The 27,579-nt window shown below is 35.5% G+C and overlaps 2 protein-coding genes across 2 annotated transcripts; both read right to left on the reverse strand.

The window, feature by feature from the left end:
• Positions 1–17,177: 17,177 nt before the first annotated feature.
• On the reverse strand, positions 17,178–18,442 carry LOC128866335 (trypsin 3A1). Its single transcript, XM_054106967.1, has one exon. It carries the CDS (start codon positions 17,995–17,997, stop codon positions 17,248–17,250), a length of 750 nt encoding a protein of 249 aa, XP_053962942.1. The 5' UTR covers positions 17,998–18,442; the 3' UTR covers positions 17,178–17,247.
• Positions 18,443–18,593: 151 nt separating this feature from the next.
• Positions 18,594–24,022, reverse strand: LOC128866333 (cilia- and flagella-associated protein 161). Its single transcript, XM_054106966.1, has 5 exons — positions 23,791–24,022; positions 23,215–23,727; positions 23,061–23,162; positions 22,473–22,559; positions 18,594–18,828 (listed from the first exon to the last, which is right to left on the reverse strand). Exons 1-5 carry the CDS (start codon positions 23,869–23,871, stop codon positions 18,727–18,729), a joined length of 885 nt encoding a protein of 294 aa, XP_053962941.1. The 5' UTR covers positions 23,872–24,022; the 3' UTR covers positions 18,594–18,726.
• Positions 24,023–27,579: the final 3,557 nt, after the last annotated feature.

The following is a 27,579-nucleotide window of genomic DNA, read 5'->3' on the forward strand; positions in this document are numbered from 1 at the left end:
GGTGAATATCCAAATGCATTTTTCATATAATTTTTCCTTGTAATCTATAACAACTTTTTCCTAATACTTTTTATTAAAATTTGTTTAACCAAAACATATTGAAAATTTAATAATTTAAATTAGTTTTGTATATTATAAAAAAAATATAAAAAACTTTTAGTGATTCAATTTAAAAACAATTAAGTATTCTTAGTATTATTTCACACATTTTTCCATTAGTAGCAAAAAAAGTTCTTATTGAATGTAACAACCATATCAATTCAACGCATTTAACGAAATATTTAGTAAGAAAAAATTTAGCAAAGAATAAATTGATATTCTGTTACAAGGCATGAAAAACGTATTTACTTGTTTATTAAAAAAACTTACAATTATTAATAAGTATACAAAGCTTTACAGCAATAATTGCAAGGTATTCAGCTGCAAAAAAAAATATGTTAAATTCTTTGAATATGCTACATATTTTGGGAAAAATTTAAAAAGCATACCTTTCTTCCACATGTCTCTGCAAAAGCCAGCAGTTAATGCCACACCGCATCGGTTGTCGAGTAATTAAATGAAGCAAATACTTTTCGGAATAAAATAATTTTGTTGACACAAAAACATTTTTTTCCGGTGCACATTTTTTTCATGGAAAATAGAAATTTAACGGTACTAATGTTCGTACAAACATATAGAATATTTTATTGTTGTAATTTCTTATAAAGGGTGGTTAAGTTTCAAGGGCCGCTGTTGATTTTGAATAAAACCTAATTTTTTTAGGAAATTATTGTCATTTCTCTTTATTATGATAATATTGGTATGGCTCAATTACGTGTAAAACAAAATATCGGCCAAATGGCCGCCGCGGCCTCGGCGGCACACCTCCATCCGATGACGATGACGCTGAGTCATAATTGAGGTTCTATGCCGTTAATGTGCCGAATTATCTCATCCTTTAGCTCTTGAATTGTTGCTGACTTATCGACGTACACCTTTTTTTTCAAATAACCCCACAGAAAGAAGTCCAACAGTGTCAAATCACATGATCTTGACGGCCAATTGACATCGCCGAGACTTGAGATTATTCGGCCATCAAATTTTTCACGCAAAAGAGCCATTGTTTCGTTAGCTGTGTGACAAGTGGCACCGTCCTGTTGAAACCACATATCGTCCACATCCATATCTTCCGATTCGGGCCATAAAAAGATCGTTATCATCTTACGATAGCGAACACTATTCACAGTAACTGCCTGACCGGCATCATTTTGGAAAAAATACGGCCCAATGATGCCGCCGGCCCATAAACCGCACCAAGCAGTCACTCTTTGTGGGTGCATTGGTTTTTCGGCAATCAGTCTTGGATTATCATTCGCCCTGAGGTGAAAATGTGCCTCATCACGGAAGATGAGGTGAGCGATGTGCATTTCGATTTGAACGCTCGTTTTCATAATAAGCCTGAATAACTTTAACGCGTTGTTGGATTCTGTATATTTCCATGGTTCGAATTGAATTAGTCTGAGCTTGAAAAATGTCAAATGAAATGTAGAAAAAAACTTGACGTTTAGCTGTGGTTTACATTGAACATCGGCCTTTGAAATTTAACCACCCTATATTTTTCCCCATTTACTATGCAACGAATTTCAGTGAGCCGGTAACACAAATAAAAAGGAGGTTAATTGGAAAATTATATCATTTAGCAATGAAAATCCAAAAATAAGATATTTTTAAAGCAAAGACTGTTTGTATTGTCGGCCTCGCCGAAATATTGCTATTACAATAGTTATGTAAGTACAAGTATACATAACGGTATTAAATGAACGTTTACATAAATTTTGAGAAATTCAGTCAGGCATTCAAATTACATCATTCAAATATGAGCCAGTAGCTGTTTTTTGTAACTGAACTGAATATTTTTTTATTAAAAATTTGCTTTTCTTTATTTAACTGCCAATAATTTTGGTCAACATTTTTTTTTTGTTTTGTAAAGTTAAGTAAATATTTTTCCATTAAAAATTTGTTTATTCCATCGAATTTTTTTCTTTTGCAATTAAACTGAAAATTGTTTTCATTAAAAATTTCTTATTTTGTCTAACTGGCTAACTAAATTTTTCTTCAATCTAAATTTATCAAACTTTTTGTAAAATTAAGTAAGCATTTGCCCATTAAATGTGTTTAATTTGCTTTTTTTAATGACGTAAATATTTTTTCATATTAGGTGCGCAACTAAGTTTCCGCTGTTTGTCAATAAATGCCGCCAGCCGTATGTGCTAGTCGATTCTAACATAACCTAAACGTCATAAACCAAGCCTAGATATATGGTAAACAAACTGCTTCGACACATTAGTGATCTTGCTTTGGTGTCATATATTTTTGCTTTTGTGAAAATGTCTGATTTGTGCCGAATAATCGACATTTGCGGGAAGTGTTGATTGTCCTCTTTCATTCGAAAAAAACAGCGGCTGAAGCGCATCGAGAGCTACTAAAAGTTTATGGAGATTCTGCTTTAAGTGAAACAACGTGCCGAAATTAGTTCCGTCGGTAATTTTAGTGTTGACAACCGCCCGCGTGAAGCAAGGCCAAAAACCTTCGAATTCGCTGAATTGGAGGCATTGTTCAATGAGGATCTGTGTCAAAGCTTGCTTCAGTATTTGGAGTTACCCGCCGATCCATTTCTAAGCGATTGCATGCTTTGGGAATGATTCAGAAACAGGGGGCTTGGGTTCCTTATGGGTTAAAACCAAGAGATGTTAAACGTCGTTACGTCGTCTTATCGCCTGTGAACAACTGCTCCAGCGACAAAAAGGAAGCGTTTTCTTCATCGCATCGTGAGGGGTGATGAAAAATGGATTCATTAGAGCAATCCAAAGAAAAGAAAGTCATGGGAACTTCCCGGTCATGCTTCTACCGAATATTCACGCCTCGACCGAATATTCCCACTGCGAAGGTTATGCTATGTATTTGGTGGGACCAAGCTGGTGTTATTTATTATGAACTGTTAAAACCAAGCGAAACCATCACTGAGGATCGGCATCGACTTCAATTGATGCGATTGAGCCGAGCACTGCACGAGAAGCGGCCGCAATACGCGGAGAGGCATGAAAAGTGATTCTACAGCATGACAACGCTCGGTCACATGTTGCCAAACCCATTACCTAGAAATGGGAAATCCTTCACCACCCGCCATATTCTCCAGATATTGCGCCGTCCGATTATCACCTGTTCCGATCGATGGCACATGGTCTAGCTGACCAGCAGTTTCATTCATATGAAGGCATCAAAAAATGGATCCTTGAATAGCCGCAAAAGATGAACAGTTTTACCGCGACGGTATACGAGATCTACCAGAAAGATGGGAAAAAGTAGTAGCCAGCGATGGGCAATACTTTCAATGACCATGTAACCATTTTTTCAGATTAAAGTTGTATTTTCATCAAAAAAACAGCGAGAACTTAGTTGCGCACCTAATAAAAATAATAAAAAATATTAAAAAACCAAAAAAAATGTTCTTTTCTTTATCTAACTGCCAATTTTTCTTATTTAATTAAATATTTTTTTAGTCAACATTTTTTTCTAAAATTAAATAATTCCTTCAACAATTTTTCAATTACATTTGTTTTTCTTTTCAGTTGAAGTGAATGCTTTTCTACCAAAAATTTATAAAAAATACTTTATGCCATTTTTTTTTTTTAATAAATAATATTTTTTCATGCAAAATAAGTAAGTATTTTTTTTTTTTTGAGTTTAAGAAAACATTTTTCCATTAAACATTTGTGCTTATTCATTTATACTTCTTTGTGGAATAAATGAACTTATTTGTAATTAAAAATTGCATATTTGCAACTGCAATTTCTTAAATTTAAGTAAATATTTTTTAATATTTTCCTGTTTTTTTTTCAACTGTCAACTTTTTCTGTGATTCGTATGTAGTTTAAAACAAAAATTTCAATTTTTTTCAACTGTAGAACCTTTTCTAAATTGGAGTAAATGTTTTGGTCCCTTGGAGTGTAGGATTTTGCGGTAGATTTTTGGGCCTTTGCACGTTGGCAACGGCGTATATCGCAGGAGATGGAACGATGAACTGTATGAGCTTTACGGCGACGAAGACATAGCGCAGCGAATAAAGATCCAGCGGCTACGCTGGCTGGATCATGTTGTCCGAATGGATACAAACACTCCGGCATTCAACGTGTTCGATGCGCTACCAGCTGGTGGTAGCAGAGAACGAGGAATAAGAAGGCCCCCCTGCGTTGGAAAGATCAAGTGGAGAAGGACTTGGATTCACTTGGTGTGTCCAACTGGCGCCGGTTAGCACGATAAAGAAACGACTGGCGCGCTTTGTTAAAGTCGACCAAAGTCTCTTAAGCGGTTATCTCGCGAATCAAGAATAAGAAGAAATCTTTTTGATTTAAAACATGATTTTTTTCAAACTTCATTTTTGTTTGAAATTAAGTCAATTTTTTTATATTAAAAATGGGATTTTTTATGCGTAAATCTTTTTTCAAAATATAAGTAAGTATTTTAACATTAAAGATTTATCATTAATTTTTATTAAGAGGACAGATACCTGTAAACGGCCATATTTGCCCTGATTTTCATTAAAATTATTCAAAATGAAGAAGTCAATATATTTTTTTCAAAATTGGCAGCGGGGCTTCACAATCGACGGGCATTGTCGCATCGGCGTCAGTGACCTGAATACAAAATACGAAAAATTCTTTTGTTTATTAATGTCATAATTTCTATATGCATTAATAAAAAATGGAAAAAAATTCGCGGAATAAAATGTTTCAAAAAAAAAAAGTGAATTTTGGCGCGAATTTTCCTACTATTTTTGCTTCGAAAAAATGAGTTTTTCGAAAAATTTTCGAAAGCTTATAAATTCCCATAGAAAGTATTATCATAAAAAAGATGTGTGCAAAGTTTCAGGGAGCGCAGTTAATAGCTTTTCGAGTTATCGTGTACGCCAATTCGAAAAATATCGTTTTGAGAAAAACGCGTCTAAAGTGTGAATGTAACTGTACGTCTCCCAGCGTTCGAACGCAAAGAATAGAGGCATCACGGTTGAAGATCTGTAATATAAGAAATACTTCAATGTACGTTCTAAAAATTTGTTGACATATTCTTAAAGGCTTATATAATATTAACATTTTATAAAAAAAAAAAATTTTGTCGAAATTGTACAGGTATCTGTCCCCTTAAATTTTAATAACTAACTTTAAATTTTTTTATTTAACAGAAACCTTTTTTATTTCAACTGGATATTCTTTTATGAAAAATTCGATTTGCTTCCAATGTAATATAATTTTTTTTTTTCAATTTTATTAAATCTTTTTTCGTTGCTTTTAATTATTATTTTTTTTTAAGCAAACATTTTTTTCTTTACCTTTAATTATTTTAATTTTTTTATTATTCAATAGGAATTTTCTTTAGTGACGGATATTTTTTTTATTTAGTGGATATATTTTTTAATAAAAACTCGATCTTTTTCACTGAAAAACTTTTTCCATTTTTAGTAAATATTTTTTCATTATTTTTTTTTATTTAAGTACATATTTTTTTCTTTACTTTTAATTATTTAGATTTTTTGTATTCAATTAGAAGTTTCTTCAGTTCAAGTGGATCTTTTTTATTTAAAATTCGATCATTTTTCACTGTAAAACTATTTTTAATTTTAGTAAATATCTTTTCATTATTTTTCATTATTATTTTTTTTATTTAAGTAAATATTTTTTTTTTTACTTTTAATTATTTTAATTTTTTTATTCAACTTTAAGTTTTTTGTTCAAGTGGATATTTTTTTATTAAAAATTCGATATTTTTTCACTGTAAAACTTTTTTCAGTTTTAGTAAATATTTTTTCATTATTTTTCATTATTATTATTCTTTTTATTTAAGGGGTTATATACCTTGTGTTTTTCAAAAAAATCAAAATAAATTTTATTTCTTTATCGTAAAGTACAATCCCTTGAGAACATTTTCCAAAAATTTCATAGAGATCTGAGCAATAGATCGAAAGTTACAGCGTTTTAAATTGTGCGTCGTCACGTCCTGAGCGTACGGCCTCATGCGGCGCTTGAAACTTTAAACGCGATTATCTCAAAAACGTGTTTTTCCAAAAATGCTTTTGCGGTGGACGCGATTGCAAAAAAAGTATTCAACCGATTTTTATAATTTTTTTTTTAAATTGTTCGTAATTGATGTCGCCTCTTAGTGAACGATCAACTTTTTATGTATAAATTTTTATTTTGCAGATATGAATTTTTTAATGCCAATTTTAGGACTGTAGAAGTGGAGTTTTTTAAAAACATGTTCCTATTTTCACAAAAATCAAAATATTTAATATATTGATCGTTCACTAAGAAGATATAACCCTATACTAATGAAATCTTTTCGATTTTTTGATTTCAGTTGACTTGGTGGACTTGAATCGCGTCCACCGCAAGCCTCTTCCAAAAAAAGGGTCTTGGGGGAAAACGCCATAACTCCGCCATTTTTAAATATTTTTACACAAACAAAGCCTTTTTTTTTCTTTAAACATTGTAATATCCAATAAAAAAACTTTTATACAATAAAATTATTGCTACATATCTTTAAAAAAAACCCAACTTTCGCTAATTTCACCGGACCACAAGGTATATAACCCCTTAAGTAAATATTTTTTTTACATTTAATTATTTTAATTTTTTTTCTATTCAATTGGTACTTTCTTCAGTGGTGGATATTTTTTTTTATTTAGGGAATATTTTTTTATTAAAAGCTCGATCTTGTTTACCGTAAAATTATTTTCAATTTTAGTAAATATCTTTTCATTATTTTTGATTATTATTTTTTTTATTTAAGTAAATTTTTTTTTTTTTTACTCTTAATTATTTTAATTTTTTATTCAACTGCAACTTTTTCAGTTCAAGTGGATACTTTTTTTATTAAACACTCAATCCCTTATCGCTGTAAAACTTTTTTCAATTTTAGAAAATAATTTTTTGTTATTTTTAATTATTATTATTCTTTTTAATTGAAGTAGGTTAATATTTTTTCCTTATATTTGTCTATTTTAATATTTTTTTTATTAAATGAAAATTTTTTCAATGCAATTTGATATTCGTTTATTAAAAATTTCATTTATTTCCACTATAACATTTTTTGATTAAAAAAAATTTTGCGTACATATTTTTCCATTAAAATTTTACTTTTATTCAAATGGAAATTCTTTTGTTTTGATTTAAGTAAGTATTTTTTCATTAAAGACTTTCTGTAACTTTTTTCTTTAATTGAAGTGAATACTTTTTAATTATTTATATATTTCTTATTATTTATTAAAACTTTGCTTCCAACAACTGCAATTTTTTTTTTTTTAATTCAGATGCAAATTTTTCCAATGAGATTTATTCTTTATTCAAATGCAATTTTTTTTGTTTTCTATAAATTAATATTTTTAATAATAAAATATAATCAATCATATATTTGAAAATATATAATACTCATACATATATTACATACATTAAGAATTGAATAAACTAGTAAATAATTGGAGAATAGCAGCACCTGCGAATAAATAATGTCTTTCAAATAATAATATTTTAATACCAAATATTAAAACAAGAAATTCCATTCAAAAATACTATTTTAATGCAAAATATGCCAGATTTTATTTTTTTAATATAATATATTCCGTTTTTGCCGAAAACTCCTTTCAAAAAATAAACTACTCTCTAATAATTGATGGGTTTTTCATCAAAACTATAAATGCGCGCAAAATTAAATTTGATACGAGTATTTATTTTGTTATTTAATATAATCGCATATGTCAAATAATATCACACAACAACAAGAATGCAATTTTATTCCAATTAAATTAGTTATATTATTGTGTATGAAATTGAAAATGTGCCTTCTACATCTACGAATCACTAACAGCTGCATAAACGCCCACCCACATCTGTAAAATACATTCATAAGCGCATTTAAAATGGGATAAAATTATTTAATTATGTGAACAAAAATGCATAACACATACACATATGTATATGGTAATTAGTAACAGTATCTGTGTAATCATGAAAAACACTTACAAGTGTATTTGTGCTGGTTCCGCGTAGTGCAAATAAATCGATGAAGCTAAGAGTTTAGGAAGCTTAGTGACTTTGAGCTCAAACTGCAATGCGAACCCTGCAATACAAATTAGAATATTAAGCCCATACGTAACTGTAGTTATTGTACGTTTTTACGTTTATATAACAAATTTCAAGTTTATGTATTGTATGTGCATGTGAAAAATGATCTATCAGCGCTTGGAATTTTAACCATTATGGCCATGCGATAGGGGAGCAATGTAAATAAATCTGTATGCAGCTCGATGCTGATGCAAACTGAATCCGCTCATTTAATATTAAATATTTAAATTGTTATATGGCAAAAGCATTTCAGTTAATTGAATCAATTTGTTTTTTTTTCGCCTTTAAAATCTGAATGTTTAAATGTATTTGGTAATAAATATCCTACCTAATAATATCGCGTAATAGAGTGAATATAAATAGCGTGAATTTGTGAAGAGCGCAGCTATCATCATGCGAATGCAGATGCAAACATAAAAGGAAATAGCAGTTTATTACTTTAACAAATTTATTTATTTTAAAATTATATTCGTGTTGAACGTAATTTCAGCATTACCAAACATTTTGTGTTATTTACTGCGTCTTTTTTTTATAGATTTGTAAAAACGTAGCCTATAAGGTAAACATATCGCAAATGTTATGAAAATACTATACCATGCAAATTTAATAAAATTTAAAAATTAAAAATAAAGTAACTGTGTGTTTGAATTTATTTCGTTTGTTATTTATTTGATTTTTCGAGGTGAGTTTGTTTTTTTCTGAGTTATGATCATAGCTTACGTCGCAAAGACGTACCATTTGTTAAACAAATGGCATGTTAAATATAGCATTCATTAATTCGTATATCATATATTGCCATAACACAATGAGTATCAATAAAAAGCCATTGAGCCGTAAAGATTGTATGAAGGCACTTTCCTCATCGTTAATAACACCATGGATGACAAAAAATCTTGAAATTCCTTCACTGTCAAAAACTTTGCGCAGCAGCATTCAAGTTGCCATACAAAACTCAACCGACAGCGCTGGAAGAAGCAGTGGTGTTCCAGACGTCTATCCAGATTATACCGACAGTAATTGAGAAGGCAGTGCAGATCAACAAGAACCAAAGAAAAAGAAAATACTGTGGTTTCTGTCCGTCAAAAATAAGACGCAGTCTAAGAAGGTATGCGTCGTATGTAAAACACTTCTGTGTGGGAGCACCAAAGTCAAGTTTGCAACACGTGCATATAGTATAAACTTGTTCGATTTTAGCTTTTTTTATTTTGAATGATTATTCGATGCATTGTTGTGCAAATGAAGTTAAAAAATTCCCATTCGTTTAGATTTAAGAAGACAATTTGTGTCCTTATGTGAAGACTGCTTAATTTTTGTTACGTTTTGTAAGACAAAATGAATTTTATTATTTATTTTACGTTATGTATTATTTTATGTTTTTATTTACTTTATTTGACTGAAAATAAATGAAATAAATGATCTCAATTAAAAACTTAGTCATTTTTATTGACGTGATAACGTCTTATAATTCGATTTAACAGGCTGCACGCACGAAAAAATGTGTCGTTACCTTGCTCATTAGTGTTACCTTGCTCGTTTGTCGTTACCTTGCTCATTTGTCGTTAGCTTGCTCATTGCATTGAATGAACTGCAAGCGAAAGCGCGGAACGAACGACAAAGCAAACGAACGGCAACGTACGACATCTTGCTCTCTCCTACTTAAGTGAGCGTATATATGTATGTATATGCGCATATGTACATATATAAATTCACGTATTTGTATTTGCATATGCCTTCTTATTGATTAGAGTAGAATGGGGTAAGATAGGTCATTTTTTTTTGGAGAGCTCTTGCTACGGTGTTTTTGCATTGATTTTGAAAAATAAGCAAGATTTTGAAAGGTTATTTATCTGCTAACATTTTGGTTATACTGACTTATGTTTGGCTAAATATTTTTTGGAAGCTGCATTCAATAAGACAAAGGTACTTTTTTTCGATATTTTCAAAATCGGGGGGCACGATAGGTCACTATGTGTGAGAGGAAAAGAACAATGTACATGGCTTGGAAATTAACGTTTTAACTTTTATTTATAGAGTATGAACACTGCACATGTTATAAAAGTTAGGAATTTTTCTTTAATTCATCACGCGAGCACGTAATGTTTCGAACGGAATTTTAAATTGTTTAGAGGCTGATCGAACACTAGCGCCATCTCGGACTGCCGCGATTGCGTTTTTTACATTCTCTTCATTTCGTTTCGGCGTTTTTCGCACATAATTACGCATCATTTTGCTGCAAAAACAATTAAAATTTATTTTATTCAATTAAAAGTAGTGACCTATAATGCCCCCAGACGGCTGACCTATAGTGCCCCCAAGCACATGTTTTATGTTAGTGTCGATATTTTTTTTTTAAACAATAATATCAAAAAACTAACACATTATTCGTGTTCAGCATTATTTTCGTACAATAAAACTCACCTGACAAATATTTGCATACATTAAATGCACTGCGCCGTAGTATAAAAAAAATACTATGTCGGAGAAAAGCTCACAAAAAACTAAACGGCGCCAGAACTAGGATAACTAATGAATGGTGACGGCCGAAATGACAGTCGCAAACGTTGTTCCCCACCACGTATTCAATTCACATAAGACAAGTGACCTCTGCAAAAACAGTGCGACGAAAACCCCACCTACCTATTGTGCCCCCATACCTATCTTACCCCATTCTACTCCATTATTAATTTGATTTACTTGAAGAATTTAAAATAAAACCAAGTTTGTTAATAATACCTGTTGTTGTAATGTTATTATTATTATTATTATTATTATATATGAAGGAAAAAATGTATGGTAATATTTACCATATACCTTATAAGATATGTTGTATACTAATATATGTATATAAACATGCTTATACATATACAATTTCGCGCAATTTTCAAAAAGAACAAATCTATATGTAAAGATGCATACAAGTCATATGGATATATCAAATATACGAATATATTCCATACGCAAGCAAATGTAAGCTAATGTGCTTGAACTGCAAGCGAGAGCGCGGAACGAACGACAAAGAGCACAATCGGCCCCCGCGTTCGACTTCTGGCTCTGTCCTATTTGAGTGAGCGTATATATGTATGTATATGCGCATTTGTATATAAATTCACATACTTGTATTTGCATATGCGTTCTTCCTGTGTGCATGGTAATGAACCATTTCTCTGTTGAGAATAGGACGATGAAGAAAAAGTAGGAAATGAAAAGGAGTGTTTCGAGTGTAAAATGATATTGATAATGTTTCGTTGAATTTGATAAATGTTTCGTCATTTTTCACGTTTGTGTAAATGTAACTTGACCTATTCCATTGCAATTCCATTTACCTCCTCCTCTATATCCATACAAAATATCTATCAAACAAATAAAATTAAAATTTTGTTTTGAAAATTGCAACCATTCTATCAATATTTTCTTATGACGTTGTCACGTTAAACTATCGTCAGTAAACCGACTTTACAGACAACCTCTTTTTTTATTCCACCCTTAATTGGCACAAAAAGGTGATACGTCATTTGGACGTATCTTTTTCTTTTTAGGGGTAGACAATAGCGTTATCTTACTAGGGTTAAGGCAGCTGACTTGAAGTTGGATAAGAGTTTGAGAAGAACTGGAAAATATGTTGTAGAGCGGAGTAGATGCATCATTTCCAGACACTCATGAAGTGCAAATAGCTAAATATGGGAATGCATATTTGAGAATGAAATAATGCTGACAATTATAAATATGCCGAAATCCCGAAATGTCGCCATCCCGAAATTTTGAAATCCCGTCCTCCCGGGACATTACATCTCTAAACCTGGAGCCTTGGAGTCCGATATATCCGTTATTTATAGTTTCTAACATCCCGAAATAGTAGATTTAATTGAATTTCGAGGTTTTTGAAGTGAAACTTCTTAGGCGTCGATAGACGAGCGAGAATGGAGAGTAAAATTTCAAGGCCATGCAACGTTTTTCGCATTTTCGTTCCGCGAGAGGGGAAAAAGATATATATATATATATAGAGGAAAAGGAGAGAAAGAGCTATACCTTATATCTATCTCAGATACACTTTAGGTTATTTTTCCTGAGTTGTTCCTTGTGGTTGCTAATTTTTAGTGAGAAATAACACTGCCTACTTTTTGGCGCTTGTTTGTTGGTGCAAACTTTTAGGAAATATATTTTTGGTGCCTACTTTTTGGCGTTATATTTTCCTGGTACCTACTGTTTGGGGCGTTTTTTGGTCCCAATTTTTTTGGCGTTTTTTTTTTTGGTGCCTACTTTTTGGCGGCTGGAATTTAGAACAATGCATATTGGGGAATTTTTGACAAACTATAATGCTTTCATTAATGAAACTTGGTGGAGATGTTAGTGAGGTGTTAAGGAACACTCTTTATAACTTTAAATTATTCGGGAAATAATAATTTTGTAATTATTTGCCTTGAAAATGCCCTCGGGAGCTTCACTATAATTTGCCACATTACACTCTATATTTTTTAACTTTTCACTAAAATTCAGCAAATATACACTCGCATGCGTGTTTTTACTGATTTTTATGCTAATATTCTAATTATTTCTATTAAAATTAAATGCAAATTTATTTGCCCATGTAATCACTTTCCAATTTTAAACGCGAATAAGAAGAAGATTGGAATGACAACAGTATGGTGTTGCCGGATGCCTGCAAATGAAAACAAAAATTAAGTACTTGAGTTTAGTGTTAATGATGGGGATGGGGGTTATTGTGCCTCCTTACTATATTACATACACGCATATGACGTTTTAATTTTGGGTTCAATGGTTTTAACACGGAAAGGAGTTATTCGCAAAAATACTGCGGATTGCGTAGCCGGAGTTGGACTGATGAGGGTTATTTTTTTGAAGAGCGGCCGAAGGCCGCCCACGCGAAAGGAGTTCTACGCAAAAATTCTACAAATTTACAAAAACCCTTCTAGTCGACGCTCCTGTAAAATGCAAAGGAACCTGCGTATGTATACCGTTTGTTTAACTGTTATTTTCCAATGTTATTTTTTCCATTGTTTTTGATACGTATATTGTTATTGGTAAGTAATATACATCGTAGTATATTGTTACTGATATATTCAAGCGTGCAAGTTTGAAATCAACTGAAACGTTAAAATACGCTCTTTAAAAGATACCATTGAAAATTTTGCGAATGAATCCACCTGAAAGTAATAGATTTATTTACAGATTGTGAACTTCCTACAACGAGCAAAGCGATTCCAACGCCAGGCAATACTGCTTTGCCAAATAGTCTGACGGCGTTGGAAATAAAGTCCATGTGGAATTTTTCGAAAATAATCCAAAAACTGGACACAACGGAAAAGTGTGTGGCATTTGCGGAGGAAAACGGCCTTGTCTTGCGTTCCAGGCTCTGTCGCACCCACAGGGCCCAAATGAAACTACAAGTTAGAGGGAACGATTCTTTGGGTACCTTTACGTGCAGTAAGGGAGAGTGCAAGAGGAAATCAGGAGTGTCCAGAGCTACTGGAACGTGGTTCGATGCAAGATATCGCTGTCACACATTTTTTATCTTATGTACGCGTATGCGCACCGGTGGTCGCACGAAAATGTCCGTTTCGAAAATTATTTGGAAGGATCCTGTTTATCGACAGCCACCATTTGCGACTGGTATAATTACTACCGTGAGGCGGTAAGTTTATACCAGATTGACAGGCAGGAGTCTGTGTGTAGGATTGGGGGTCCAGGAAAAGTAGTACAAATTGACGAAAGTAAATTTGGCAAGCGGAAGTACAATAAAGGTAATAAGTTATATTTGTAATAAAGTATGCACTTTTTTAATCAGTATGTTTAAATTTAGGAAGAAGAGTGGAAGGCCACTGGGTTCTTCGCATTATTGAGGACGGTAGTGAGGATCTCCGCCTAGAAGTGTGTCCAGACAACATACACTCCGCGGATGTGCTCATACCTTTCATTAGAAAGCAAGTCAAAGAAGGCTCTATTATACATACGGACTTCTGGAGAGCCTATGACTGCTTGGCCAATTATGGGTATGAGCACAAGAAAGTAAACCACAGCGACCCCGACAACCCCTTTGTGGCGGAGGATGGTACTCACACGCAAAGAATTGAGTCCCACTGGCGCGTAGTAAAGAGGTATTTCAATAAAGAAAACTATAACCACCGAGTTTGTTTTACAGATGTTATAGTTGAATATTTGTGGAGAAAATCTGTAAATAAAAATCACGAAGACCCATTTGTTAAACTGATCGAAGCAATAAAATACACTTATAAACCGTAATTTTTGGCTTTTAATTACTTTATTAATTTCATTGTTTTTAAGTTTAAATGAGTTGTATGTTTTTATTTTCAAAAATATTTCTCAACTTTAAATATCAGCAAAAAATACTGCACTTTTACAATGAACCTTCCACTGAACATCCCTGCGTGCGAACTTCGTTTTCATTTCAGGTGTATGGCAACACCAACTTTTCGCTAAATTAGAGAACTTAACATTAAATTACTTAAAAACTATAAGCCTCCGGCAGGTTCTGTTTTCAGTTTTAAGATATTCCCTCTATCCCCCCCTTTTAACCGTTTTTTTCAAAGCGATATACATTATACTAAAGTTTTCCCCTTTTTGACGCTTAATTCCGTTTCCTAGTGCGTACTATAAAGTGCTATCCATTCCGGCGTCGGATTTGTTGGTATTGCCTTGCGGTAATTTGTGCCGTTGCTGTGCTCCGGAAATCGTTGCGCTTGTGCGGGTGATAAACGCTCGAAATAGAGCGCGTTGTTGCCACGGTTCGGAATTTCTCATTAGATGAAATTATATCCTCACTTTTACTTTCGAGAGGCATAGCATAGTGAATACTTTGAAATCGTTTTTCTATTGCAGCAAACCAGCGTTACGTTCATCAGCAGCACTTATTTTGAACAATTCAAACCATCGGCATTTGCGCTCACTAGTTTTTGTTTCACACGAGGCACGCACTCAGCTGAGTTAACAGAATGTATGCATAGGTGGCGCTCGCAGCAGTAGAACTCTGAAGTTAGTGAGTGCAATATACAATTCAGTGGCTACCAAACTATTATTGTATACCTCAAATCAAAAGGTAGCTCCAAACTGTGTAAACTTTGTATTCAAACGCTGAAATAGTGAAGCAAAAAACTTGTTCCGACCAATAGGTTCAGTTGTTTAATGTAACTTGAACGCCTTCGAGGACGTAAAATATATGCAAATCATTCATTTTTACAAGCAATGGAGCGCACAAAGGGCAACATAAAGATTGCCATCACTCAAAATAATATTTTTCATGTAGTGAAAAGTTATTCAAGATGCAAGTTGGATGATTAATGTTTGTATCTAATTTGAAGATTTTAGTTCAAAAACACTATATTCTATTTATTATGAAAAAAATGTTTGTTTTCTTTTTTATTGCTTCCAAAAAATATTTCACCTGTCTATTTGACAATAAGTAATTTGTTTACAGATACTTGGAAAGTTAACTGACACTGTAAGGCCGTTGCTCTTCAGGATCACTTAGGAATATGTAATTCATTTAAAAAAATAAAGGGTGGTTAAGTTTCAAGGGCCGGTATTGACCTTGAATAAAATACACTTTTTATTTAGGAAATTATTATCATTTCTCTTTATTATGATAATACTGATATGGCTCAATTACGTAGGGAACAAAATATCGGCCAAGAGCCGCCGCGGCCTCGGCGCCACACCTCCATCCGATGGTCCAAATTTTCGATGACGCTGAGGCATAATTGAGGATCTACTCGTATGCCGTTAATGTGCCGAATTATCTCATCATTTAGCTCTTGAATTGTTGCTGGCTTATCGACGTACACCTTTAACCCCAAAGAAAGAAGTTCAACGGTGTCAAAACACGTGATCTTAGCGGCCAATTGACATCGCCGCGACGTGAGATTATTCGGCGTTAGGTAATTACGCTGTGACCGGACAGCTATAGTACAAACTTTATCCTCTTATCTCGACTTTTCATGAATGAAAAAAAAACTAATGAACCTTTTGAAATGAATCATAGCTTGTTCCCTTCAGTATTAAATTCTCTTCTATGTGAACTAACAAAATAGATTAAAAAATTTTTTTCAAGATTTTTATACCAAGTTGAAGTGAATTTTTGTTTACAGAAAGGCATTTTTTTCTTTAAAACCTCCAAAAAGTTGAAATTTAGGAATTTCTCTCAATTTTCTTAGTTCATCTAGAATAAAAAATCATGATAATTAGAAATCCATTTGAATTTTTTGCTTTAGATAATAATTACGAGCTGTATCTTGTACGCCAATTGGAAACTCCAGCGTTGCAGCGCTCTACTAATTTCTATGTTAAGCATTTTTTTCAACTTATTTTAACCAGTACAAAAATTTTTTATACTTTTTAAATGTTCATTAAAAGATAGAAAAAAATTTCCAGTGCGAAATTAATATTTTCCTTAAAAAAAAAAATCGGAAAGAGATGCAATTTTTAGACCTCATAAACCAGGCTCCCCCCTTAAAACTGTAAGTTCCTCCATTCGTGGTACAACATCAAGACGCACGCCACAAATAGGAGGAGGAGCTGGCCAAACACTCAAAGAGGGCGTACGAGCCAATTATATATAAATATATATGTATATATTAATTTTACCACAACAAATTAGCCGACTTTTTTTAGTGAAAGTCGCTTCTTTTACTTCCAAAAACTCCAAAAGAATCCTCTCAGGGATATCTCAAGAAGCCTTTACTTTAAATTTTATTTATTTAAAATTTTTGTTTCTGATGACTCTTTGCGAGCTAAGATGTTTCCTGCAAAGCAATACTTTTTCATGGTGCCTCCGGATAGATGCCCCGCTCAATTTTCAACATTTTGCAATGAAATTTTAAAAACTATTTTTCAAATGCTGCATTATTAGCAGAATAAATCAGCGCCATCTACACTGTATATCCTAAGAAACTCCCTAGAGCATACTTTTTTTCCAATCTCCTAACTCGAAAAACGTTAAAAAATAACAAAATTACAATAAATCCGTTCATAAGTTAAGTTTATTTTGCTATAACATTTTTAATACTTAAATTGTTGTTCTTTGTATGGGCGAATTTAAAGCCTCTCTCAAACGCCTCTCCCTTCAAACGCCAGAGTTCTGTTTGATCCACGAGCGTAGCGCACCAATGTAAGTGTACATGGCAGGTTTGCCCGGTGCACCACAGCCGAAGCCCCATGAAACCACGCCAAAGAGTTTGTTGTCGACAGTCAGTGGACCACCAGAATCACCTTGGCAGGCGCTTACCTGTCCACTAGGATGGCCCGCGCAAACCATACGATCCGTAATGCCCGGAATATTCTGCGAATTGCAAAAGTCGCGACTCCACAGCTGTACGCGAGCATACTTCAAGCGATTGGGCAACTCCAGATTACCATTGATGGCACCAAAGCCGCTGATAGTGGCCACCGTGTCCGCTGCGTGATTCGCTTCCATATCGGCCAATTCAATTGTGCCGATATCATCGCCCAACGGCACCGATTCGGTCAACTGAATAAGCGAAAGGTCGTAATCCTGAGTTTGTGGATTGTATTGCGGATGGATGATGAATTTGGCGATGTTGAAGGACTTGCCATTACCAGCAAGCAGATCTGTAGTGCCAACGATGACGCGAATTTGTGACGGGCTCTGATTAATGGTGCAATGGGCGGCGGTAACAATCATAGTCGGCGAAATGAGTGAACCACCGCAATGATGGCGGCCACGTAGCTGTAGCGAGACCTGATGCGGAAATTGGCCAGGCAGCGCGAACTGGCCTCCAATAATACGCGTGCTAGCAACGGCTGGCTCTAAGGCGAAAGCGCCGTAGCAGGCTAAGACGAGCAGGAACAACATTGCGGAGTAGATTTGGTAAAAGTTTTTATATATTTTTCGGTAACCCTCGTTAGAAATTCAATAAAATAAACTGTGTGCGGTAAAAACCTGCTGACGTCTTTTATAGTAGTGGGGCTTGACGATTTCTGGTTCAAGTGTTAGAAACAGCTTTGTTGTTCTAGGTTTGAAAATGTGCCTGCTCTTTATTTGCTTACCTTGGCAAAAAAAAAAATAAAAAATGTGGGCCAAGTGTAGCAATCTGAAGTTAGCACCCCGCTGTGTACATAAATTTTGCGCACAACAAGTGCAGGGTCAACGACTGGCTGCCAAGAACTTCGCTAAGTCGTTTGAGATTCGAAGCGCTTGATATCTTCTATCAATGTTTGTAGGACCTCCCACATACCATTGACCAGCGGGTTAGCTGTGAAGGCGTTGACTTTAATTTGTCACTGTGCAAATGTTTGCCATTTGTATTGTGGCTGTCTGGAAGTCATGTTGCGCGAGACCGTTATCTTGCTTAAAGGCCTTCAACCAGTGGAGCTACTGTAAATTGGGCATTTCGCAAAAACAAAAACCGTCTCGCAGCCGTCCGATTTGCAAATTTGTTTAGGGGTTTTCTTTCATTTTAATTTGACTTTTATATAAATTTGTTTAATTTTGAAATCTCGTTTTAAATTCTTCTCTTACATTTTACTAAACAAAAAGAATTTTTCGCAGAGTTCGTTCATTGATCCGTTAGCTGCGAAATACTTATTGCTTCCCCTCACTCTGGCCATTGCATATCATCCAAATATTTTGCCAACGTTCGCGCCTGTATATGTCCTTATAATTCTGCACGGAAACGAGAAACTCCTGCGAAGTAAATTAAAAAATTATAAAAATAGTTGAAAGCAGTTAAGGTTGGTAGGTGAAATGGTTGAAGTGCCAGTCTGGCACTCATCAAGTAGCACTAAAGCGCCGTTATGATACAATTATGAGACCTCCAACAGGCAGACATCTACAACCAGCCTGAGCTGTTGATATAAAGAAGGAGATTGATGGGATTTAGGTTCGCGCACTGCCCCAGGCTGTCGAAGAAAGGAGTACCCGGTGACCTTAGTCCTCTAGCTGCCCAACCCGGACATTTACAGAGAAGTGCTCAACAGTCTTCTTCTCTGAAAGGTCCCCACAGCTTCTGCAATGGGCGTTAAATGGTAACCCTAGCTTTTGCGTGTGTGTGCCGATCGTCCAGCGACCGGTCAACATACCTACTAGTTTGGAAGTTGGATTGCGGGGAGTTCAAAGGACTTTCTGAGTGCTATCGTATATTCGTGAATTATCGTATTGGGGCCAAAGGGTTTTCGAAATAGCACATAAAGAAATGGAGCTCCATCTTTTCTGCACTTTCCTAAAAAAGAATTTGTGCAGATCCCCCTTAACAACAGTCAGGGGAATGCCGATGCCCGGGTAGGAAGTCTCTGAGGCCAATTCAGTCCCCTTCCTGGCAAGCTCATCAGTAATTTCATTCCCCTCTATGTTCCGATGTCCTGGACCTGAGTTAGTTAGTTGAAAGCAGTTAAAAAAGTAATTGAAAGCGAGGAAAACCTGAGAAATGAGAAAAAAAAATTGCTGGTTTTGTGGTCCTATAAATGGAAACACTCAAAAAATATAAATAAAATTGGCGTAAGCATCCCTTAATAGGTCTTTGGGCGAACTTGTCTTACAAATGAACGAACTCAAAAATGTTTACCGCCTCAGAATCACTGATGGATTTTATAGCAGTTCTTCATGAAAAACATCTGTTCCGAGGTTAGTCATTGCCTGCTGTAGGTGCCCGCTATATGAAAATTTGTTTGATGTTTTGGATCTGAAATTGGGAACGAATTTAGAGCTTATGGGCTCTGGTATGTCCTGCGCGGTTGCACACTCGTTTTGGGGCGATCTTAAACCAACTTTAGATCAGTATAATTTCACTGTAATTTATCATCATTATCATTTCCTTTATCTAAAAACTCAGGTGGTGACACCAACCAAACGTAAGCTAAGCGTAGGCCTACGCAAGTTATGACGAGAAGAATTTCAGAAAGACTGTAATGATATATCGTTAAGAACCTCGACCTATTGCTAACGGCTTTCATCACTGACGGCTTAGGACTAAATAATAAGGTTGATAGCGGCAATCACTCAGAAGTGCATATTTTTCAAGTGCAATGTTTTTCAAGCTGAGCTCATAGCTCAAGCTGTGTTGTGCGTTAGGTCCTCGTCCGAGGTCGATCCCTACCTACTATGGCAGTTAAGATGCCACAAAATTTCTATTTCTACTCCTCTGTTTTAAATGAGCCAGGTAAACAGTGCACTATAAATGTGGTCTGGCTGCCTGGATACAGAAGTGAGGTTCGGTTGAAAGCGTTGCCCAGAAAGAGGGCAAACTTGGAGGAAAATCAAATTCATCGTTTGTGATACCATTTCAAAGGAAAGGAAAATAATAAGAAGGAGGGGAGCGATGCGGAGTATTTGTTGATGACGTCCGTGGCGTTACCGCTTCACACCGCCGATAAAGTTCATCTGGCTTTTACCTGTAACATCAAGGTCTGCTATATCAACAGGCGTAGGAAAGAAATGAGAGGCAAGATACTTGAATCTTAGCCCCGCGAAAGCAGGGCAGCTAAGGAAAAGATGCTGAGATGATTCCACCTCTTCCTCCATACAGCCGATGCAAAAAGAACTCGAAGTAATGCCGAGTGTCACAGTATGGGTACCACACGAACAATGTCCTATAAGGGCATCCACGAAATTCGAGAGCTGAGATTTGGTTAACCTCAGCAGATCCCTCGAGCGCCCCTGATCCACACGTAGCCAGAAAGATGGATACAGATACATTCCTAAAAATTGTATCGCATATGAGCTGAGCAGATGGAGAACTGATAAATCCATCAACTTTGGTCAGGATGTCGGCACTGACTAATGGGAATACATGGAATGCACACGACTACTGTTGCAGCTGCAGGAACAAGCACGAAGTTAAAAGTGTTCAATATTGTTTTTGTCATTGTCCCGCTCTTGCCTGAACGCGACATCGCTGTTTAAACTTTTATTTCTTTGGATGTTTGTCAGACCTAGAATCCGTAACTATCCCCAATGCTTTTTCGTGTATTAGAGAGACGTAGTGATTTCACCAGATTGGGAATTATAGGGCGCAGCGTGGGCGCAAACAAGTGCTAACAAAATGAGCCTCCAGACCCTGCCTGGGGCTCTGGGCGCTTGCCTACAAAGTGAGCCTCTTGCACAGAGGCCACTCCCGTAACTTAACCTAACCGCAATTTATTTCTGAGGCTTTTCGTACCACCTAAAATAGCTGCTTAAAAAAGCGACCGCCGTAGCTGAATGGATTGGAGCCTGACTACGATTCGGAAGTTCGTAGGTTCATATCATATAGAAAAACTTTTTTCTGATAGCGGTCACCCCTCGGCAAGTAATGGCAAACCTACGAGAGTATTTCTGCTACGAAAAAGCTCTTCTTAAAAAAAACGTTTACCGTTCGGAATCGGTTTAAAACTGTAGGCCCCTCAATTTCTGGAACAATACCCTAATATTTTCGGTAGGATAATCACCTACCCTGTCAGAAATCAAAAACAGATTAACGAAACCAACGCAAGACTGAGTCTTGTCGAGACCCTATGCTCTCGAGAAAAGTGAACAAGAAAAAAAAAAACTACAATATCTTCGACGTTCAGTGAAGAAGTAGAGAAATAAGGGTGGAAATCATTTACAGAACTGAGCCCAAGCAGGCAAGCTAATGAAGTAAGTTGAGCAAAGGACCAGACACCTACTAACGTGGGCACCTGAAGAGTATGGCGATCCCTTTGACCAACACTCTGCGAAGAAGCCAAAAAGGATATACAATTTGCTGAGGCTCTCAAAAATACATAAAACAAAAAACAAGAGCTCATGCGAATACTACATTCGAGTCAGTATCCACTCAACACTGGTCTGCACCTCGAATAAACCTTTTAATTTTACTGCGTGAGCGCTTCTTTGACGACCTAAATATAGATATGTAATATAGTTTAGGAGCAGTCTAACTGTAAGTGCTGGGGAGATGAGGAGGCCACCGAACTCATCCAAAATTTTCAGTGTGAGTGCCTGTATTTCGAAAACCGCCTTTAATATTACTAGGCGAGTGCCCATTCGATGACTTACGTAGTTTAGGCTATGTTTTCATTGGAAGGATTTTAGAAATAAGAAAGAATCCATCCTAAATGGTTTTGCTAAACGCTGCATTTCGAGATACGAGCTTAAGATTTCTAGAGAAATTTCTTTAGAGGACCTGGATAATCTAGGCTAAATTATTAGCAAAAAGATGAGGATGTTTTAAAGGCATATTAGGAAAATATTGGGCACTACAACTGCCCTTTGTGGGCGCCGAGGTAACTTCTTATGAGCAGCGCGTCTTATCTAAGCTAATTTTTGAGATTGAGATTAAGTTTGTTTAAACATGTTGCTATTTTTTTACTCACCGGTCCGAAGATCGTTTGTACGACCACGTTTTCCGCCGCAAGATTCTTGTTTGTTGGAACATGCGTGATGACCAAGGCCGAATTGCTCTAAAGAAGATATGGAAAAAATTTAGCAACTCGAATTAAAAAAGACTGAAGAATTTAGTTCAGTGCTCTGATAATTCAATAAGCTGAAAGCACACCATATCTTGGCACCATTGACCAAAGTTCTTGTCTTTTCCTGTTTCCATAGTAAGAAATTTGACTGCAATGGATCAAAAACACTGTCGAGAGCAGCGTTTAAGCGTTCATGGGAAGTTTTCTCATAGAGTGTTTAGCAAACAAGATTAAAAGTGAGGTTGTTGTTATGGTAATAGCATACAAATTTTTCCTATACATTTTTGGATAGCTCATTTTTTGAAAAACTGTCACTTCATTCTTGGTCTGATTAAAATCCGGGACGTTCTATAGCGTATGTTCACCCAACTCTCGTGGGAGTGTTAACTCAGTATGTCTCTGAGACTTTGCAGTAGCATACAGCGTCAAGTGAACTTTGCACAAGTTATGACATACTATAAGTGGATTAACTTCTTCTCTCCAAATACTCACCGGTACTGGGGTCCCATAAGTTTCGAAGCGTTTCTTCGGCTCAATATGTGTGCAGAACCATTTTGTACACGCCGATGGTATTTCCTTGCCGAAACCACAGTTCTGAAAATGGGCTTTACAATTAAATATTCCGCTCCCCATGCGCTCAACTCACATTTTTCCTACATAACCCCAAAGGCAAATTGATTTCACCCCATTTCCTCGAATCGAAAGTCGTATAGATTACACTTTTCAAATTCAACGATTTCGCTGCACTATACAGCAGTAGAACATCATCTTGACTCTCCACACATTCCAAACGAAAATGTTGCCCATACTTGATCACCTCATTGGTGCGATCCTTCTCATCACCACTGACAATACGAAACGAATTGCGCACACAGGGTGTTACCGAGGGCGCGATTGTTATTTCACACTCTTCATTGATATTTTGGCTGTGCCGTACGACGCGTTCGTTGATGATGACCGACAATGCGGGTTGTGCTTTGACCCGCTCATCACAAATATTCATTTTCATCGGCATCAATTGAACTATGGCGCCGAAGTAGACATTCTCCTTGGGCGCCCCCAATTCGATGGCTTTGTGAAAGTTGTCGAAGAGTCGACGAGTCTTCTCCACAAGCAGTTGGCCATTATCGCGTGAGTTCTTGAAAGTCTGTACCTTTTCCTGATGCGATTAGAGGACATGATGTTAGAATTATTGATGGCTTCAGGCCATTGCGCCACTAACCTGCTCCAAACAGATGTCCTCAAACCAATTTCCAATGCGCACCTCCGGTCGATAACGTGCGGTTGGTATCATCGAGGTCATATTTAATGAGTTTTATGAAAATTATGTGCACACAATTCTTCGTAATGAAATAATATAAAAAAGTTGTAGAAATATGTATGTCCTTGCGTAGAATTTGTAAAAAAAAAAAATTTTATTGCTTTTGCTTTCGTGTTTCAAAAATAAATAAAAATATGATTACGTTTTGAATTGGTGCAGCGCAAGAGTGATCGATTATTCAGAGGAGGCAGCATGATTCAATTATTAAAGGTCTGCTCACTGGAGACATTCGATTTTTGACACTCCCTTACAAAAGCTTGTATTTAAGAAGGTGAATAAAGTGGAAAATATTAAATCCTTTTTGGTAAAAATGGTAGCAAAAAAGTATTTTCTTACTTAAATGGAAAGAAACTGCGAACAGTTTAAAAAATACATTTTAATTACAATAATATTTGAAAATAAAGAATGGTCAGATAGAAGTTATTGCCAAATCTAATATTAAAACAAGCAATTATTTTACTTAATCTAAGATTGTATTTTATGAATTAATTTTTAAATTTAAAACCGATCGCGAAGTTGCGAAGTTTCGCCAATATGAAACTTTTTTGTTAAAAATAAATAAATAATTGGCACGCACAATTCTGTTAGGAGTTTGGCCGAGATCCTCCTCCTTGCGCCCGTCTTGATGTTATTCCATAAATGGAAGGACCTACAGTTTTATGTAGAGCTTTTTCATGCTGGTACTGTGCTTTGCTAAGCCTCCTCTGGACACGTCATCTATTCATGGGAAGGTGGGCTCATTGGAAACAAGTTCCGTCAATCCCAACTTTTTTACAATGAGGTTTGAAATGTTATCGATCGCGTCGGGACTATCCAAGTGTTCTTAGTGCCGTAACTCTTTGGGAGATGCTAGCTGTTTGCAAAACATCAATTCCGTCTAAATCACCTCATCGTTAGAAATAAAGCTTTGTAAATTCTTAACGCATCGATCTTGGATTGCCCCTATTACTCTATCATGTCCTGACTTAAGCGGTATGTATTTCATGTCATACTACCATAGTCCTGAACATACCGATGAAAACTCTTTAGCGAGTTGTTGCTCGTAGGCAGACCATATTGAAAATGAAATGTTTTTTCTACAAATTTTGCTTTTCCTCCACTTTTACTCGAAATTTCTAGAGCTAGCAACCCAGTGTCTTGCTAAGGGAGCCGATTTGTCAAGAGAGAACGAGAAAGCTACTTACTGAGCAAAGCTTTTAGAACGGGATGGTTATTTATATAAGTTAAACTACCCGGTCGTGGTGGTTTATAAAAAAAATTGTTCCGGACGAGACCGGTCTTTATTGGTTGATAATTTCTTTACAACTGAACTTAAAAATATTTTAATTCTAATACTAAGACTAAAAGCTAAGCCCGTGTGCTTCCAACGTGACCAGTACTTTGCTGAGTAGAAGTTTCCCACGGGAACGCCAATCGCTGCTCTGGTATATCCTCAAAAGCGTTGCGCGTGTGGAGTGTTGGGTTACCATGATATTTTGGTTGAGGTGTGTGAAGTATTGCGTTAGCTTATATAAGTTTTATTTTAAAGCAACACTTAGGAACACTTTATATTTAGCGCATGTTTGATAGAGCTCATCCTCCCATTTGTAGTGTGTAGTGTAAATGTTGTTCCACAAATGGAGGAACCTACAGTTTTATGACGACTCCGAACAGCAAATGGTGTGTTACGAGTATGAGTAGTTTTTTCTTACCAATAGAAATACACACGAAAAAAGATACGCCCTTTTTGAATTTTTTGGGAATTTTTTAATACACGCGTAAAGAAGACTTATAGTGAAATTTTCCACGGAATATATATCTAGAACCTCTAAACTCTCTATCTCAATATTTACAAAATATTTTAAGTATTGCGTAGGCCATGTAAAATTAGCTTTTTGAATCGGCTATAAAAAAAAAACTAATTAATATTTTTTCAAACTTTTTTTTTTATTTTAAAGACTGAACATTGTCATTTACGAATGAAAAATAATATCGTTCAAATGACTGCCACTACTGGCTTTACAGTAGGCCATTCGATCAACCCAATTTTTAAGCACATTTTCGATTGTTTGGGCTCCAATTTCATGAATGGCAACTTCGATTTCGTGTTTTAAAGCATCAATCGTCTCTGGATGATTCGCATAGCATTTGTCCTAAACGGATCTCCACAAAAAATAGACCAACGGACTTAAATCACAGCTCCGAGGCGGCCAATTGATATCGGAATTTCGGCTGATTATACGGTTTTCAAAAACGGTAGCCAAAAGTTCGAGTGTAACTTTGGCAGTATGACAAGTTGCACCATCCTGTTGAAACCAAATGTCGTCCATGTCATCCTCTTCAATTTTTGGGCACAACTCGTTGAGCATGTCACGGTAACGCTCCCCATTTACTGTAACTGCGGCTCCTCGCTCATTTTCGAAAAAAAATGGCCTGATGTTGCCGCCAGACCAAAAACCGCACCAAACAGTGACTCGTTGTGGATGCATTTGCTTCTCTACAGTAACGTGTGGATTTTCTGAGCCCCAAATCCGACAATTTTGCTTATTGACGTAGCCACCGATGTGAAAATGAGCTTCATCAGGAAAGATGATTTTTCGGTAAAAATGCTCATCATCGGTCAAACGATTTTCTGCCCATTGAGCGAACCGTTCAGTTCTTGCACCAATTGAACTTTGTAAGCCTTCATACCGAGGTCTTTATGCAAAATTCTCCTCAAAGAAGTGCGTGAAATGTTCAATTCTTGAGAACGATGACGAGTTGAGGTTGTTGGATGTTCACGCACATTTTCGCCAAAGCAGTAATGTTTTCGGGTGTACGCACTGTAGGAACACGTTCACGTGTTGTTTTATTCATTAGTGAACCACTTTCACGAACACGATTAACACATTGATCCACAAACTGTCTTGTTGGCAAATCTTTTTTTTGGAATTTTTTTTTCAAATTTCTCACAGTTTGAGTAGAAGACTCACCTCTTTGGAAATAGATTTTCAATATTTCCCAATTTTGTTCAAGCGTATAGCGTCTTATTTCGTAAATGTCGAACCCTTAAGTAAATTATGACATGTCATTTGTGTTACCATTCTCAAAAAAATTGGTGGTTCAAAAAGCAAACGCTGTATGGCCCACCCTGTATTTATCAAATATTTGTCAAATGGAGGCTCAAAATGACTTAGTATGTATAGGTGACAATAATAGGTGCCAGAGCTATCAAACTATTGATAGTTATTTTAAGTGACTTGATCATCGATTCCACCGTTAGTATCGTCCATAGTTTGACTGCTCTAACCCTTTTTAAGGCAGAGGCGATATATTTACCACCAACAAAAACTTTGTTTATCTTTTTATGTAAGTTATCAAAGGAGTCCTAATTTGTTGCACTGGCAACTAAGAAGGTCTGGCTTATTATTATAAAAAAAAAATTACGTTTGTGTGACATATTTTTTCTTGGCGCCACTAGCTGTCAAAAATTGCGGTAATTTTGAAAGAAAATTTGTTACTCCGTGAATCTTCATATTTTTTATTTGAACGGAGGTAAGAAACTATTTTTTATTATGTATTTATGTTTATTCTACAAGTTGTTTGCTATACCTTACAAGTTACTATCGTATTTAGATGTGAGAAGACTTTTTACTCGGTGGGAAAAATATTCCCGCTGCCCGTGGCGTGTTATGTACATTTGTTGAACTAGTTCCTTCTTTTCTCAGATTT

This window comes from Anastrepha ludens, chromosome 6 (assembly GCF_028408465.1).
Source record: "Anastrepha ludens isolate Willacy chromosome 6, idAnaLude1.1, whole genome shotgun sequence".
Taxonomy (NCBI): domain Eukaryota; kingdom Metazoa; phylum Arthropoda; class Insecta; order Diptera; family Tephritidae; genus Anastrepha; species Anastrepha ludens.

Bases quoted from the DNA above. Each gene is read 5' to 3' on its own strand.
- LOC128866335 (XM_054106967.1), bottom strand. From the start codon at position 17,997: ATGTTGTTCCTGCTCGTCTTAGCCTGCTACGGCGCTTTCGCCTTAGAG.
- LOC128866333 (XM_054106966.1), bottom strand. From the start codon at position 23,871: ATGACCTCGATGATACCAACCGCACGTTATCGACCGGAGGTGCGCATT. The intron at 23,728-23,790 runs GTTAGTGGCGCA...TAATCGCATCAG, and splicing joins AGGACATCTGTTTGGAGCAG to GAAAAGGTACAGACTTTCAA. The intron at 22,560-23,060 runs GTGAGTATTTGG...TATCTTCTTTAG, and splicing joins CTTATGGGACCCCAGTACCG to AGCAATTCGGCCTTGGTCAT.